This window comes from Labrus bergylta, chromosome 9 (assembly GCF_963930695.1).
Source record: "Labrus bergylta chromosome 9, fLabBer1.1, whole genome shotgun sequence".
In the NCBI taxonomy this organism is placed as follows: domain Eukaryota; kingdom Metazoa; phylum Chordata; class Actinopteri; order Labriformes; family Labridae; genus Labrus; species Labrus bergylta.
Genome location: NC_089203.1, coordinates 9197640 through 9214073, shown reverse-complemented (window position 1 = coordinate 9214073; position 16434 = coordinate 9197640). Strand labels below are relative to the sequence as shown.

Below are 16434 nucleotides of genomic sequence, written 5' to 3'. Positions count from 1 at the left end.
GGTTTGGAGCGGCTGAAGGCTCTGGACCACACGGTGAACAGGCGGGCGGGTGGTGCAGTAAGTTGAATGGAAGAAAAAGACCCAAGAGTGCAGGTGGGTGTGTTGATGTGCGCACCCACAGGAGGAATAGCTCAACATTTAAGGTAAGATTTCTCTATTTCTTTCATGGCTTTTTCTTTTTTCACAGTCACAGTTCTCACCCTTCAATCACTTCACTGTTGCACTGAAGTACATACACTCTTTGAAACTATTAAAATGCTTGAAGAAATGAGCTCATGGCCTGTAATTTAGAAGCAACAGTCTTTTAGCTAATCTGAACCCACGGGGACAAATGGTATGTAATTATTAATTAATGTAATAATGGACAGACATGAAAGTGGTTTTGATCTTTTCAGGTGAGTCTTAGCACACAGAAAGTGCAAGAAATCTTGAGCCATTATTATGAATCAACATATACCTTTTTGTCAACTTGACTATAATGGTTAAAAGTACAGCAATAAGTCAAATAAGGGGCACTGGTGGTCTAGTGGTTAGGTCGCGCCCCATGAATGGAGGCTATAGTCCTCCAAGCAGGCAGCCCAGAATCAAGTCCAACATGTGGCTCCTTCCCCTCATGCCATTCCCCTCCCACACTCTCTCTCCCGACATCCCGCTACATCCATCCTGTCTGAATCCAGACAAAAAGCTTGAAAATAAATCAAATACATTTGAGGCTTAATGCCTTGTCAAACCTTGAAATGAATCCATAAACACAGTTTATATAATTAAAATATAATTTATTTGTGACATAATTTAATAATTCATGAACAGAAAATGCCCAGAAACACTTCTGTGTCAGTTTTCTCTGTGGCATGTCAGACTGAGGGTCTGGCAATATCCTGATATTTTGAAATCTCAGAATCCAGATTTACATTCACAGAAGTCAAAGATGAAAAAAAAAAAGTAAGATTATCTCATGGTTGAAAGACAGGGCTGTCCTCTGTGTTAAGACGAGCTGTCTGAAGAAGAAGACCCCTCCCATGGCGCTATGTCATCAACCGCTCTGTGTCCGATGTTCCTGGCCTCATCCAGGGATCCGTGGCAAGAGTCTCTACTGAGCTTTGATGGTTGAGTTTTTGACGGGAAAATCTGGGAGGGGAGGAGTTGTCATCAGACAGATCGAATTGTTCTGGATCACAGGAGCAGTAACAGAGAGAGAAAACAAAGAGTTAAAAACTAAACAGTGGGAAACTTGAACACTGCATGGACAGTTAGAGAACTCACTGTTTTTGAAATGTTTCATATTTGTGGCAGAAAAAATGGCAATCCATGAGCCGACTGAAACCAACTGTTTCCATGGTTATTATAATGCAGGCTGAATTTAATGACCCCTGGGTTTTGGGAAGCCGTTAAAGCCCTAATGGAGCACATTAGATCAGACATCCATGAAAAACACGACTTTATTCCTAATTAATACTTTGCTTATAATTAAATTCACCAAACAAAAGTGAAACAACAACCAACAACATTTTTACCAGCTGTGTTGCCACGACGACTGAGAGCTCTCAGGCCACCTGTCCTGTTCCGACTCCTCCCCTCAGCGCTGGTCTCGGCTTCCTGTTTCCATCTCCTGCCTCTGTAGTCATCATGTTGTCCAAAGGGCTGACTGGACGCAGCTCTATCCTGAACCAGCCAAAAAAACAACAAAAAATAAGACATACTGTATATCTATAAAAAAGTTGAAACCGCCTGATTTAATTGAAGTGTTGGAGCTAACAGGCCAGTCATGTCGGAAACATGAAAGGTATGTGTGCTGTCAGGTGTGTACCTGAGGGTGCTGTGACTCTCTTGCCACCCTCCTCCTCTCCCTGGCTGACAGAGGAGATTTTTCTAGCTCTGGTGTGCGTGGTACTGGAAAAGCATCTCCTAGGGGGTCTGAACACACCACACACAAACACAGAAGAACAAGAACATCTAACTCTCAACTACACAAAGTTAAAGAAGAAACAGAACACTGTGTTTTAGAAGCTCCAAGATGTTTTGGTTTTAATGTGTTGTGCCCACAAATTATTGTCAAATGTCTGCACCTGATGATGTTGCAAGTACCGTAAAATGTGGACTATAAGTTGCAGTGTGTTTTGGGGGGCTTCCTAGAGAGAAAAAGGTTTAAACTGCCTACCTGCAAGACAATTTGTGTTGGGTTCAGCAAAGTCTGTTTTCACTTTGAAGAGTGTTCAACCCTACTTGTTACAGTACGGTAGTTGAGCACTCAGTCTACGGTGAAAGTTGTGAAGGATCGACAGCCCCTGAGTCGTGTTGCCCACTTTCACTGGTCACCCGTTAACTTTAATATAGGAGTCTTTCAATAAAAACAAGTTAATTTAATCAACAATGTACCAGTGTTTTCCTCAGATGAAGGATTATGACCTTGTGAGGGAGATGAGATGTTAAAAAGTTACGCAGCAATCCTGGTCTGCGTCAACATGTAGCCAGGCACAGCATGCACTACACCATGAGTAGGGGGCACATTTTCAATTTCATCAGGTGTCTTTCAGAGAGTGATGGTGGCGGCTGTACTTATATTGGTCACACTGTAAACAGGACGTGGCCAACTTTTTAGATTTAATGAAAATTGCGTCTTATACACCAGATTTTACAGTACTTATGCCTTCATTAAAATCCCTGCATCATGGTGGTTATGGTGTTGGTGGCTTACCAATGAAAGCACTCTCTGACTCCAGCAAAGAACCTCTTGCACTCCTCTGCGACAGAGATGTGTTAATTAGTGTGTTGTTACAATAAATACAGTTAGAGAAGCTTCATGGCTCAAGAACAGAGGAAAACAAATAGTTCTTTTTAACTTACCACATAGTCATGTTGCAGTGGTGGGGACAGATCATAATAATCTAAAAAAAAAAAAAGGAGGAAGAAAAATCTAAAGCAATGGACTCCACATATAATGAGGTTTCATGTGAAACATGGATATTCAAAACCTCTCGCTTCCCCTTAGTGTACAAATAGTTAAGATGTGTGCATGTGTGCGTGTCTGCATAGTGATTGTGATGCGACTTGACACAGCAAGACAGCAGTCACAGACGCCCAGGCTAAAACTAAACTTCTTACTGGCTGTCGTTTTTTATTTCAGATCTTTGATAGGCTGATGTTTGTTCACATTTAGATTATTTAGTTGCACTACTCTAGATCAGGTTTCCTAATCTAGAAACAGATCACAAGTTAATATCAGGTGTAAGGGGGACATGTAGAAGACATTCCTCCTAAAAGGTCCATATTACAAACTTTAAACAGAATAAACAGGACTTCAAACAGTGCCGTGAGCTCTTACCGCCTTGGACCGTAGACCTCTGGCTGCTGAACTGCTGATAAGGATCCCTGTAGTCCCGCCTCCTCCTATTGGCTGTACCCACTGCCTCCAGCTTAGGAACGTCACTAAACCCCAGCCTGGATTCATCGTCTGACTCACAGGAACACAAACAAACCGGTCACATCTGATATTTGATGTGCAATGGAGTCCACCAGAGATTGTAGGACTTGTGTTTTACCTGTGTATTTGAGCTGAAGGGAGTCATGGATTCTCATCAGGTTTCTGGGCTCCGCATTTCTGGAAGTCGGCCTTCGGACGGGCGCCTGGAGCCTCAGCCTGGCCATATCAAAGACGTCAACAGGGGGACGCTCCCGAAGTCTGGAAAAATATTGACCATACTCACGCTTTCAAACAAAACTCAGCACAGAAGAATCCAGACACTCATTATTTATATCTCTACACTGTCTGTGCTTATTCATGTTTGCCATTTTCTCTCAGAGATGTAGGAGAAGACAGCTCCTGTCAGTGTGGAGAAAGGGGTGATAGAGTTATTGGTTATCTTTCATTCAACCATTACTTATTATTTGAACTGTTTCCTAATGACCTGAAGTGTATTTTGCATAATATGTGACCTTTAATGATCTGGATAACTCACTGTATAATGCACTGGGTCAGCTAGCTGCAGCGCTGACAACATCATCTGTAAACTGACTTAGTGTTTGTAAATGTAAAGCAGTTAGTGTTTAAACAATTCAAACACTGCACAAAGCTAACACGAGTAAACTGATATTCTATTTGTGTATGATATGACTGATATTCAGGAAAATCTTATTCAAGTATAATGTTTTTAAATTAGTGTAGTCACTTCACAATCTTTAAATGTAACTTCAAACAATTAGAGGAGTACCCTCAGAGTACAAGTACAAGTTGAGAATCAAAAATTAGATAATGTTTATTAGGATGCTATTAGTATTTTTTGTACTTTGATGTAATAATACTGAAGATAATGAATCCATGTGTGTAAATGTGTCCACCAAATACTGCATTATATTTTATAAATTAGAAGTAACATCATTGGGCTACAATGATGCATCTGTCAGGTCTGACCTGTCACGTGGAGGAGAGTCCAATTCCTCCCAGTCGCCCTGTTGAAGACAATCCTCCAGTCGCTTCTGTTCACTGCGGAGCTGTCGACGAAGCGCCGACAGTTCACTGAACACATGGCGCTGATCTCCTGAAAACACAAATCCACTCATGATACTTAGTAACAAGTTGGTCAGGAGTTATGGAAATAGTTCTAATGCCTGTTGGAACATTAAAACAAAGCTGCATAGTTAACACAATACCTGCAGCTCGGAGCTGATTCCTACAAGCAGGGACAGGAGGGGACTGGAGACCAGACAGAGAGCGCTCCTAAAAGAGACAGAGAGAAAAAAAGGTCAAACGTGTGAAATAAAAAAAAGGCCCCAGAGGCTGAGAGATTACATCATTAACCATGAAAGAGAAAGAATACTCTCTCTTTTAGAGAAGAGACTCACAGACAGGGGGGCAGTAGAATGCAGGCTGTCCGCAGTGGGGGGCCTCGGGGTGTACTGGTGTTGCCCATGTTTTCTCTGCAGAGTAGGGATTGGAGGCGAGGGCTCCCTGCAAACCTGAGAACACATCCACCCAATTACCACATGGAGGTTTGAAAAGCTGTGATTTAACCAACTCGTAATTCATTGTTGTCGCACATTTTGTGTGCTTTGGTATAAATCCCAAGAGATCAGCACTTCACATCAGACCCCCAACAAACATTTAAGAACTGTTTGATTTTATTTGTAAACCATGATGTAGTTGTAAGATGATATAGAGACATTATGATTCAAGTTTTTACAACTCTGGATTTCCTATTCTATATCCACTGTCCTCTGAAAAAAAGGCAAGAGCCCAAAAATAAATCTTAAAATAATGAACTAATTAAAATACAGTAACCTGCCTTAAAACATTTAAACAAAATAGTCAGAATGTTTGCCTTCAGTTAGGAGAATTGTAATTTAAGTATAGCAGGTACAACATGAACACCACATCTGAGTGATGGATAAAGAATGTCAGAGCAGAAGAAATGTTTCTTCCTACTAACCTCCTCCACTCGAGCCTGTCTCTCCCTCTCGTACTGCCTCCTCATTTCTGCGTTCTCCTTCTCTTCTTCTTCGCTCTTCTTCCTCTCCGCTTCCCTTTTCTTCAGTTCAGCCAGCTGAATCAGCTCTTCATTCTTCGCCTTTTGCTGAGAGACAAAAAGCAAGACAGCAGTAGATGGAGAGAGGCACGAGAAGGGTAGAAGGGTGTAAACATTTGAAGAGTCAGTCTTAACATCTTGCAATATCATTTCCCTGCCGTCCAAAGGTTTCAAATCATTGAAAGATCAAGTGCAGTTATGAAACCCAAGAGTAACCCATGCCCATATCTTAGTGTGGTGGATGCTCACCTCCATTTCCTTCCGTTTCTTCCTCTCTTGTTCTTCGTCAAACTCCCTTTGGATGCGAGCCCTCTGCTCTGCCAGCCTCCTCTCCTCTTTCTCTTCCTCTAATCTTGTCCGTTCACTCTCCTCCGCCTTTTTACGCATTTTCTCTTCAATCTAAACACAATCCCAAAAAACACGTTTAACTTCAGGCTGTAGAGCTGGCACACATATCTAGGGAGGTACAAATAAAAACCCTTTATTTCTTACTGGTGGTATTCTACAACAACTAGCTACATTTCTTTAGAGAGAGATGGCTGGCAGTTTAAGGGTGGTTTCACATCAGGGACCTGGGAACAGATCTGAGTACGCTTGACCCTAAAGTCTGCTTCATTTGATCAGTGTGAAAACAAATGTACTGTACTCATAATGTACTTAGGACTGTTTCGAGTCCTCTTGAAGAGGTGGTCTCGGGCACGATTCATTAGTACTTGAGTATGGTCCACGGGAGATGTGAACGCAACCTAGCTCAAACAAGGAAGTGGACGTAATTCTAAATGGCTCATGTCGTTTCAGAAACAGTCATTTCCACACAGCACGGGCCCATTCCATCCTCTGAGCTAAACGGTACATGTGGAAGTAGGAAGAGGGTCGTTGTTGGCATCTCAGAAATAACAAAACATCCAGTTAGCAGGATGGACTCAGCCAGTGATTGATCGCCATGGTTGCTTCTTCTTCTTTCTGCTTTTGGCGGATTTTCAAACCAATGTGCATACTGCCACCTGCTGTATCGGACTGTGTACATATGAAAGTGTACGCGGGTACGAAGCGATGTTACTAATGTGAACGCAGACCAGCAATCATGCTCGGGCAGGGTACCAAACAATCATACCTATTGTGAAAACGCCCTGAATTTATGATCAACAAAAACACAGCTGGCAACAGATGTACCTGCTGTTTGAGGTAGGCTTTGTACTTGTCCTGCTCCTGGACCTGTTGTTGGCTCGGCTGGTTGGGAAAAATGTTGCCTCTTGCAAACTGGGGGGTTTGAACACTGGCGAAACCTAGAACAGGAGGAACAAAAATAAATCCTTGGATGAATTGGACCAAATGGCTTTTTCTTAATACTTCGTCCTTCTTCCCTCTGTTTCTTAAATCATCATGAGGAAAAATCCATAATCAAAGTTACAGCCGTAAATTAAAAACAATGATGCCTGTGTGTTTAATATTGTTTTAGTGAAAGCTGTATATAACAATATATTTAGCAGAAAAATAGTTACCGATCCTGTTACTAGTGTCATGGGTGCTGCACCCAGATACAGTACCAGAGACCCTCTCATTAGGGTTGGGGAGCTCTGGCCGGCGGGATGCTGCTGCTATGGCCGTCGCTCTCCTCTGCCACTGCTCCGGGTTGATGTAAGCCTCTTCGTTGAATTTGTGCATCTGGTTTAAGTCAGCTGGGAAAAATAAACAGGTCTTTAAAACATCCACTATGAGCTGCGTAAAGAAAGGACCAGAGATTCTGGGGCCTACCAATGAGATTTCCAGTGCTGTCTCGGAGTGGGGCTCCTCCTCCTCCCCGACCCCAGGGCTGGTGGTTCTTCATGTCCACCTCCAGTTGGGCTTCGTAACGTTCTGTCTCCACCCTCTCCTGACACCTCCGCTCCTGTTGCTCCTGGATCTGAGGTGAAGTTATATGAGCCAATATTAGAACCCTTAAATCACAATAACGATTTATTTTAAACAAAGAAAATCTCCCGAACTTGCTTTTGTATATTTATAAATACCTCTTACTGGAGGAGTACGACCTTTGGTAAGCCCTTGGGATCACTACATATTGCATCGCTTTCGAATGAACTTTCACTCTCTTAACTAGATATTATTGAGATACTAATAATATTAAACCATACTCATAATAAAAAACTCAGCAAAAATGATAACACAAAAATGCATTTCGATAATGCAGGATAATCATGACACAAAACAATAAGCAGTTTTTGAATTTTGAGGTTACATTCCAATTTAATATGTATATACAGTATATATATACCTATATGTTTATACTGTATATCACACATTGCAGATGCAACTCATGAGGCATCAGTAGTGTTGTAGTACTCCAAATCGGTCTTGGTCTGAAAACCGGTCTTGAGACCAATTTTCGAAGGTTTTTCGGTCTTGTCTTGGAATCGAAAGCGCTTTCACACCGTCTTGTCTCGGTCTCAGAACTGAAGTAACCCAGATTTTAAATCAAGACCGGTCAAGACCAACACTGACAGGCTGTTTTTCCACTTCATCACTGTGAGAAGAAGAAAAGCGTCCCTCTCTAAATGAACAAATGACTTCAGTTCATATGTAGTTAGATTTTATCCCCCGGTTACGGCTGCAACCTTCCTGGTGTTATGTTCTAAGTGAGTGACACGCCCCCCTGCACAAATAATGATGATTGATTTTTTAATGGTATTTATGGTCTTGGTTTTGACTTGTTCTCAAACTCGATCTCTACATGTCTTGGTCTTGGAGCACTCAGTCGTGACTATACCACTAGACATCAGTTCTAAAACAAATGTAAGTATGTATCCTATAAGAGTAAAACAGAGTTTCAGGCACCACAACACATGACTTTGGGATGGATCAGGTATTTTGTTCACTAAAAGGGAGCAGTAAAGCAGATTTCTGTAGCCTTTGGTTTCACAAAGCAACTAGAGGATTGAGGTGAAGGACTTGCACAGGACTGAGGTGAAACAGGAACTTTGACACTAAACTTCATGAGGATAGAAGGTTTTTTTTTTTTCTTACACTATCTTTTTTCTCTTAACTAGAATAATTTTACCTTGTTGTAAAGCTCGCCGCTCACTCTCCCGGAAGCGTCCTGCCAAGATATCACAGGCTATGCAGTGAAAAGTTGCCTGGCACCACTTTATTTTATTTTTTCCACATGGCCCACAAATGTTTCTACAAATATGATGTGAACCAAGTGACACTGTTCATGCACAGCTGTTTTCTGTGAGTTTAGTCCTTGAACAATGAACAAAGTTAAAGTTATTAACAGAATGAACAAACCTTTTGCCTTCTTACACTGTCAATAATTATGCTGCTAATGTTTGAATTAACTATTAACACAGACTTCACTCCTAATTGTCTCAATAGTAATCAGTGCAGGGACGTGTCAAAATTTGGGGGCATTGGCCACCCTTGAAATTTGATTGGCCACCCAAGGTGCCACTCTAAAAATCCCGAACTGTATTTGGCTGTCAGAGGTAGGACTTGTATAAAAAAATGTCTATGCTGGCTTTTTTTTGTAAAAGACCAAAACTTTGCCAATCAATGTATTTTTGGGAGTGAGACAGTGAGCAGGAGTTTGCATGCAATTTGCACACACTTCTGCATAAGTCAGTGCCACAGATGAGCCACCCCAGTCAAAAAAAAGTCTGGACACGCCCCTGATCAGTAGTACCCTATGAGGTTGTTAAAATGTAAATTATGAAGTATTTTGTTTTTTAAAAACAGTTGTATATGCTTTAAGCAACTATCAATGCTGATGTAATTCCCTTCCCTGTACATTTTGCCTGCCTGCCTCTTGCCTGCTTGTACATTTCTAGGGGAATAAATAGTTATTGCTCAATCCTTGTTGGATACATCATCATAATAGAGCTTTTTGAACTAAATCGTTTTCGTTTCAGAAGTAGATTTTCATTTTATGGATTATGTTTGAAGAAAAAAGGTTGAACTGTAGAAGACAGTCCTTTTACATTTAGAAGAAAAAGAGTTTCACCTACCTGTTGTTTTAAAGCGTCCCTGTAGCTCACAGCTCTGTCCCTAATTGATCTGGGTTTATCTGAATGGAGAACCCTGACATGAGAGTCCGCAGCAGCAGCAGCAGCAGCAGCCCCGATGCTAGACCTGTCAGAAGAGTTGAAGAGTCTCATCATTAAGATCTGAATATTAAGCATTTCATCAAAGACACAAATCAATTCTTTAATTTAATAGGACATTATAAACATACTTTAAATGCACTGCACAACCAGATGCTGATGTTGTGTGAATTCTGTTAGGTTAGAAATGATGAGGTATTTAACACTACGTTACTTCAGTTTACATTTTTTACTTCTAAGTTCACAGAGAAGGTTGTTTCATTGGAAAGAGTTGACAGTGGCCAAAGGTGTAGAGAAGATATTTACTGTATTGGAGGCTCTGGAAAGCTACTTCCGCTGTGCTGGCTGTGAGGGCTGTGGCTACCAAACCGGCTGGGCACAGCTCCCCCTGGTGGTACGTTCCAGTAGGATATGGGGAGGCCAGCAGCAGTAACAGGCAGATGACCATCTAAACAGAAAAAAGCATCTCAGCATTACAATAATCCTGAATGTAGGGTTGTGTATAGTCTACTTCCGATATGTACGTTAAATCCTTTGATGTGAAAGTTGTTTTACTGTCATGTAGTTGAGGAGACCGTTGCTTACAGTAGGCCATGTTTGGGTCAAGCTGATTTCTGGTGCCACAGTAGTGATAAGGCTCTCCGTACGGGCTCCTGTAGGCTTCACTGACGGTCGAAGGAGGATGAGGAGCGAACAAGGGGAGTCTGGACATACAAAGAAGAATATTAAATAATCAACCATGTTAAATAACAGCGTCTCACTTACACAGCTCAAACTTTCCGATGCCATTATTTTTCTGTTTAAGTTTGAAGATTGAGATGTCTGTTGGAAAAATAGGATGCAAAAATAAAGAGTTTTAAGGTTCTTTACTAAAAAGGCAAATATACTATCTTTAAAGAGTTTAAAGTTTAAATCTAAAGTTATTCCATTGTAGGTGGCTGATTTTTCCACTCCTGTAAAGAGTTTAAGTTGCATGTACACAAGTAAGTGATACATACATGCAATTAAACTTTGTATGTCTAATTTCCATGGATGGCTGGATGGATGGATGTCTCATTTAATGAAACCGTCACTGCTCCCACGGAGAAATGACTTAATGTAAAAAATAAGAATAAACTGAAGTTAACGGTATACCTGGGAGTGTCCATGGCTCTGGGAAAGGAGGGGGCTGCAGGTTGACTGTTGGGGGACAGACCTCCAGCCCCCAGGCCCAGAGCAGAGCTGTAATCCAGCAGAGGGGACTGAAAGGCCACATGGGGCTGCTCAGGGGGAGACGTCTCTCTGTCTCTTGCATATGTCCTTTCACGATAAGACAGACCTCCGGATGATGTTTTGTTCTCTCCTGTTGCTAATGGCTCCAAAACCTGATGATCCTTCCTCCTGCTCACCCCAAACTGTCTGATTCGGTCCGGCTGGTTTGTGAGCAGAGGAAATGTTTAAAGGTTAACAAACAGTACGGACATTTTGTGGCATGTAATACAACCTTTTCAACGAAAATGTTTTTCACATGCTGACCTGTTTCTCAGGATCATTTGCACCAGTTGCAGCAACTTTCAGCTCCAGATCTTTCTCCCTGCAACAAGGACACATATATGGTTGTTTTCAGAGTTTAACACATTGTGCATTAAATAGCATAAATCCAGAGAGATGCTTAACAAGTGAGCAAGTAGAGGTTCAAGGTTTTGCTCAATGACACTTTGAGGAAAAATAAAGCACTTGAAAAGATAGGTGATGCAAGGATGGTAGCTGTCAATATCTTTAAAAGGGTGAGCTAAATGCTTGCAGTACTCGTCTTTTATAATACATGCCATCTGACTGCATAAAGAGATCACTGACAGAGTACCTCTTCTTGTTCCTGTGTTGTTCAGCTATCTGCTCCTGCAGTTGCTGTCTGTAGCACTCCTTCTTTCTCTGTAAGGCATCTTTTGTGTCAGCTAATCCTAAAAGAAGGGAAATAACCAAAAACAGGTCATTGGCTATGTGTAGTAGTTGAGTTTGAGTCCTTGGAATGAGTCAAGGGGTTTAGCGTTCCATCATACCAGAAAATGAATAGATTTATTTAACACATGGTCGAACTTATTCTGCTTACTTAATTAATTTTCATCAAACACTGAAGCTTTGATTTAAACACAATTACTCAGTTCATACAGTTGTACCTATTATAAGGCCAGTGGCAAACTCAGCGTCCTCTTTCTTGTTCAGTGCTCTCGATCTCCAGCCTTCTCTTGCAACACCTGCTGGAAACTCCCCCTCCTCCCTGGGAATAGCCAAAGAAAGACAAAATTTATAGACAACAGGGAACGGGGACGAAAAAATAAGTCACCCTCCTATAAAAAGCTTTGAACACAAACACATTAAAAAAGAAAATTTCCTCCAGGGTACCTGACATCAGTCTTTTTTGATCTCCTCTCATAAATGTCCTCAAACCCCGTATGTCTGCCTCCGATCAGCTCCAACTCCTCCTTGAAGTATTCCTCCTCCTCTGAATCCCTATCCACTGGCTTTCTGAGCCTTTCAAGACGCCTTGGGGGAATTGAAGAATGCTCTTCATCCTCCTCAGTGTAGAGGTGCTGGACCTCTGCAGGACGCAAAGCCCTTTGCAACCGCCAACTGTCCTCTGTAAGAAGAGCGGCGGCATCCCTGTGTATGCGAGCTCCCTGACTGGGAAGAACAGCAGCCTGGTCTCCAAGCAAGGTTTTCTAAAAGAAACGTGAAGAGGCAACTTTTGTTAAAAAAAGATAAATAAAATAGTCTACTCTTTACTATGTCTTCTACATTCACCACGTTACAAAAGCAGAGATATCGTTTACACCATACACATGTGCCTTGTTAGTTGTCAATTTATTATGACTCCCTCTCCTCCTACACACACTCACACAAACACACACCTCTGCTCTCCTAATGCACAAAGCAGCTTGACACCCTCTGTCTGTCTGTCTTCTCTGTATGTGTTAGTCCTGCTGGCTTACCTTATCAGCCGTATGTTTTATAAAACCTCCCCAAACGCGTTGTGAATGTGTGAAGGGTAGGACTGTTGTTAATTACAGCTTATTAAAGCCATCATTGTGTGAATGACACTGACACCAAAAGACGATTAACTCTAATAAAAGAGTTCCGTATAATGACGAGACATCGCACCTCAATAATACAATTGAAGGTAAAGCGTCTCTCCCGTCCTCTGGGAGGAAGATGTAGAGACATGCTTGCGAGGGGATTCTGTTTATCGATCGCGGATGTCAATCTTAAACAGACGAAAGAAGAAAAAAGCTCAAATTAGGCAGCAAATATACTGAAGTGTCCATAAAAATACCTGTGAGGTCCCACCAGGTATAGTCTATGTGAAGGAAACTTGAATATCAATCAATCAATCTCTTGTCCACACTTGCTGCTGAGGTGGAAGTCGGAGCAGGCCGTGCATGAATAGTCTGTAGCAACGGTTCATTATGCATCGTTTGTTTAGTTTTAAACATGTAATTCAACTTATTGTTTATATTGTTAGTGTCAGTATTCGATGGGTGTTGTTTATGCATATACACGTCATGTTATCAACTTTCCCTTTCTCAGTAAGCTAAATTCATCAGTTTCAACAGTCATTATGCAAAGATATTTACCTTGACAGACCTCCTGGTGTTGGAGTGCATTAATGGTCCAGACTGCCCCAGGTCCAAGTTCTTCTTCTGCAACATACATTTTATTATCATGACATCATCACTGCACACTTCTTCTTTGGGAGAACACAGATAGATCAAAAAGGGCTTTTTTTAGATATTCGACTAGATCATACTAAGGCTCCCCGTCCACTTAGCATCTTTTTTCAATTTTTTTCAATGAGTAGAGAAGGTTTGCAGCAGCAGGCGGCCCGCCCGGAGAAAAAGCGCCGTTGATATTTAAAAATCACTGAACATGTCAGATGTTTATTCTTTGCAGCTACAGCGTAAGGCAAGCTTTATTCTCCCTGACTGTTCTCAGTCTTTAACGGGGAGTTTCAGTTTGTTGCTGCTAAGAGGAGAACAAAACGCTACAGGAAGACTTTTAAACCTGCAGCCATAGCACTACTTAACAAAGCTAGCACAAGACAATGCACTTTAACCATGTGAGGATATTTTAAACCTTTGACACCTCCCACCCCCACCAAGGACTGTTTTCGCTGCTGGACTCTGGAAAGAGGTTCCGCAGCCTCCTAAGCAGAACTTCTAGGTTCTGTAACAGCTTCTTCCCACAGGCCATAAGACTTTTGAACAGGAAAATAATCCCTCCATTCCCCCTCAAACCCCGCACAGGACTACCTCACTGGACTGTAAAATACAATATAACGTGCAATATATTTATCTGTATAGTATTTTTACTCAAAGTTTTTCCTTTTATATCTATTTATATCTGCACCTTATTTTTATTTTTCTATGTAAATACATGCTGCTGTTTTTATCCTGCACTACAACGGGCCAAATGCAACGAAATTTCGTTCTTGTCTGCACTGTAAAGTACAAGTTTGAATGACAATAAAGAAAGTCTAAGTCTAAGTCTAAGTGTGTACATAAGGACTTTCCCATGACCTGATGCAATCGACAATGTTTGTTTTAATGTGCTCTGTCTGGTCTTTATATCCTTGAATTCATATGATATGTATGTTTCGAACGCTAAATCTCCTGTCTGCACAAACAAAGTGACCTTTTTAGGTACTAATAATGAAAACCTATACCTTGAACTTTGATGTCAACTCAATACAACAATTTGTAGTCTACAAAATGATGCCTTGAAGGGTCCTATGACTCGGTTACAGATAGCAAAACAACAAACAACAGCTCTTCAGCAGTCGTAACTAAAGTAAAGGAAAAATGGCCAAATGTAAAACTTTGAAAAATGACCATCAGGTTCATCTACAGCCAAACACAAGCAACCAGGTATGTCTGTGGAAGTCACCTGAGCCATGTAGCGTCTGTAGTCCAAACGGAGCTCATGCTGCAGCCTCTGTTTCTTCCTCTCGTACTCCACACCAAGTGGTAGCCCGACACTGTAATTCTCCTCTGACAAGACACATCCATCCATTTTTAAAATGCACACATGGTGAAGAGTTTCACGCAAAAACAACTTCTACTTTAAGCAGAGAAAAAACTATCATGATGCACATTGCTCACATGACATGGGTTGCTTGTAGATTCTATTTATTGGCTGTTTTATCCAAAAAAATAAAATAGCATAACAAGTATTAAAGGATGTTTATGTTGAAATGTATTTTACCTTTCCCTTGTGCTATTGAGTAGGGAGGTATGTTCTCCTTAACAGTAGAGCCATACACTTTCTGGGGTTTTGCCTGTTAGTCAAAATAAATACACGATAGGATCACTGCAAAAGGGTGCGTTATTTGCAAACACATGGGTCAGGTTTGCATGACAATTTGACAAAATGATCATCTGTATAAACACTAAGAGCTCAACCCTGAGGCCACAGCGGGATCTGAGATAACAAGTCGAGAACTAATAACTTAATAATCATCAATGCAACAAACCTTCATTTCCATGTAAGGAGGATCTTGTTCTAAACTGGCTTTATCCTCAGCCACTCTCGCCTTTCGCTCCCTGATGAAGTTTCCAAATTCATCATCCATCTCTTTTAGGCAAAGTCACACAGTCCAGCTGGGAACAGAAAATGCCATGCCTACAGCGCAGACGAGAGGCAGCAAGCGTGATGACTGGCAGTGGCAGCTTGGGGGGAATCTAAGGCAGCTGCGTGGCTCTTGTTCTGCAGTTGAGAAACAACTCGCTCCACCTGTTGTCAACTGGGACAGGGCAAGATGATCCTGGAAAAACAGACAGGATATATGAAGGCATGGTGTTTTGTCAGGCCAGGTGAAGCGCTGTATATCAGTTCTAGGATGGTTTAGGGCTGCTTAAATGTGTTTGGTGATTAGCTCCTGTGGCCAAAACATTACAACAAACCCTTTGAAATTTACCTCACATAAATGGTGACTGAGGAAGCATGTTTCAATGTGTAAAAACAAGAGTTATCTATTGAAATAATACTTGTAAATGTATCTAATATTAATATAGATCTAGCGCGTTTATTTATCACTACTTTAAAACATCCCAGCAGCCACATGAAATTAAAAGGCGCTCCTCAATGCAGAAGATAAAAACTTAACAGCATGATAAAATAATGTTTTTTTAATTTTGTGCAATAGATGGACAGAAACGTCTGTATGTCAGGCAGTGAAGCAGGTAAATACAAATGATGGAGGGCAAAGCTGATCCTTGTGAATAAACTCAATAACAACATCAAATCGCATCTATAGAGATTGACAGCGTGTAGTTAAAACACACAGATAAACAGCTTACCGTAATTACTGATGTTGCGGTCTCTTTAATTGTGCCGTTGTCAGGCAACCACATCGAACACGGTGGCGTCACATTCCAGATGGCGTTTACCGCTTAACAATACAACAAGTTACAGTCAGCTATCGTTACCATTACACAAATGGTTTGATATTATATTGAATATCAAAATGTTAACATTGTTTACAGTAATATAGCTTACGCTTGCTAGCTTGTTAGCTTTAACTATGGGAACGGCAAACTATAAAAGCTAAACGAAGCTAATAACAAGCGTCTCAACCAGCCACCGTCAGCTCTCCATTATAATTGTCGTTTCGATCAATAAAACCTTCTACTGAGTTTGTCGTTTCTGGAAATGGCAGTGTTTCTTAGCTTCAAAATGTTGGCGGCTCCGGTCCTTGGTCATCTTCCTTTAGCCCAACACCAGCAAGTTTATCCCAATACTACTTCCGCTGTCGACTTTCAAAATAAAATCTGGTGTTTGAAGTC

The 16434-nt window shown here is 41.3% G+C and overlaps 1 protein-coding gene across 6 annotated transcripts; it reads right to left on the bottom strand.

Moving 5' to 3' along the window:
• Nucleotides 1–755: 755 nt before the first annotated feature.
• On the bottom strand, nucleotides 756–16392 carry LOC109984294 (centrosome and spindle pole-associated protein 1-like). 6 transcript variants are annotated; one of them, XM_065958440.1, is made up of 29 exons: nucleotides 16133–16390; nucleotides 15949–16040; nucleotides 15123–15413; nucleotides 14855–14927; nucleotides 14537–14640; nucleotides 13228–13293; nucleotides 11999–12315; nucleotides 11773–11873; nucleotides 11460–11556; nucleotides 11132–11189; nucleotides 10751–11028; nucleotides 10202–10320; nucleotides 9923–10064; nucleotides 9521–9644; nucleotides 7275–7422; nucleotides 7022–7198; nucleotides 6693–6805; nucleotides 5769–5918; nucleotides 5424–5567; nucleotides 4840–4953; nucleotides 4648–4714; nucleotides 4409–4535; nucleotides 3540–3679; nucleotides 3323–3451; nucleotides 2845–2885; nucleotides 2696–2741; nucleotides 1808–1914; nucleotides 1515–1662; nucleotides 756–1168 (listed from the first exon to the last, which is right to left on the bottom strand). In XM_065958440.1, exons 3-29 carry the CDS (start codon nucleotides 15219–15221, stop codon nucleotides 1026–1028), a joined length of 3372 nt encoding a protein of 1123 aa, XP_065814512.1. In that variant the 5' UTR covers nucleotides 15222–15413; nucleotides 15949–16040; nucleotides 16133–16390; the 3' UTR covers nucleotides 756–1025. The 6 variants fall into 6 exon arrangements, 5 of the variants coding, with proteins under 5 accessions (XP_065814512.1, XP_065814511.1, XP_065814510.1 ...); XM_065958439.1 differs by having other exon boundaries at nucleotides 16148–16390; XM_065958438.1 differs by having other exon boundaries at nucleotides 15949–16390.
• Between the last annotated feature and the right edge of the window lie 42 nt (nucleotides 16393–16434).

Excerpts from the sequence above, each read along its gene's own strand:
- LOC109984294 (XM_065958438.1), bottom strand. The coding sequence starts at position 15,221 with ATGGATGATGAATTTGGAAACTTCATCAGGGAGCGAAAGGCGAGAGTG. Across the intron at positions 11,029-11,131 it reads CAAATGATCCTGAGAAACAG|CCGGACCGAATCAGACAGTT; the intron begins GTCAGCATGTGA and ends CTCACAAACCAG. Across the intron at positions 5,919-6,692 it reads AAGCCTACCTCAAACAGCAG|ATTGAAGAGAAAATGCGTAA; the intron begins GTACATCTGTTG and ends GATTGTGTTTAG.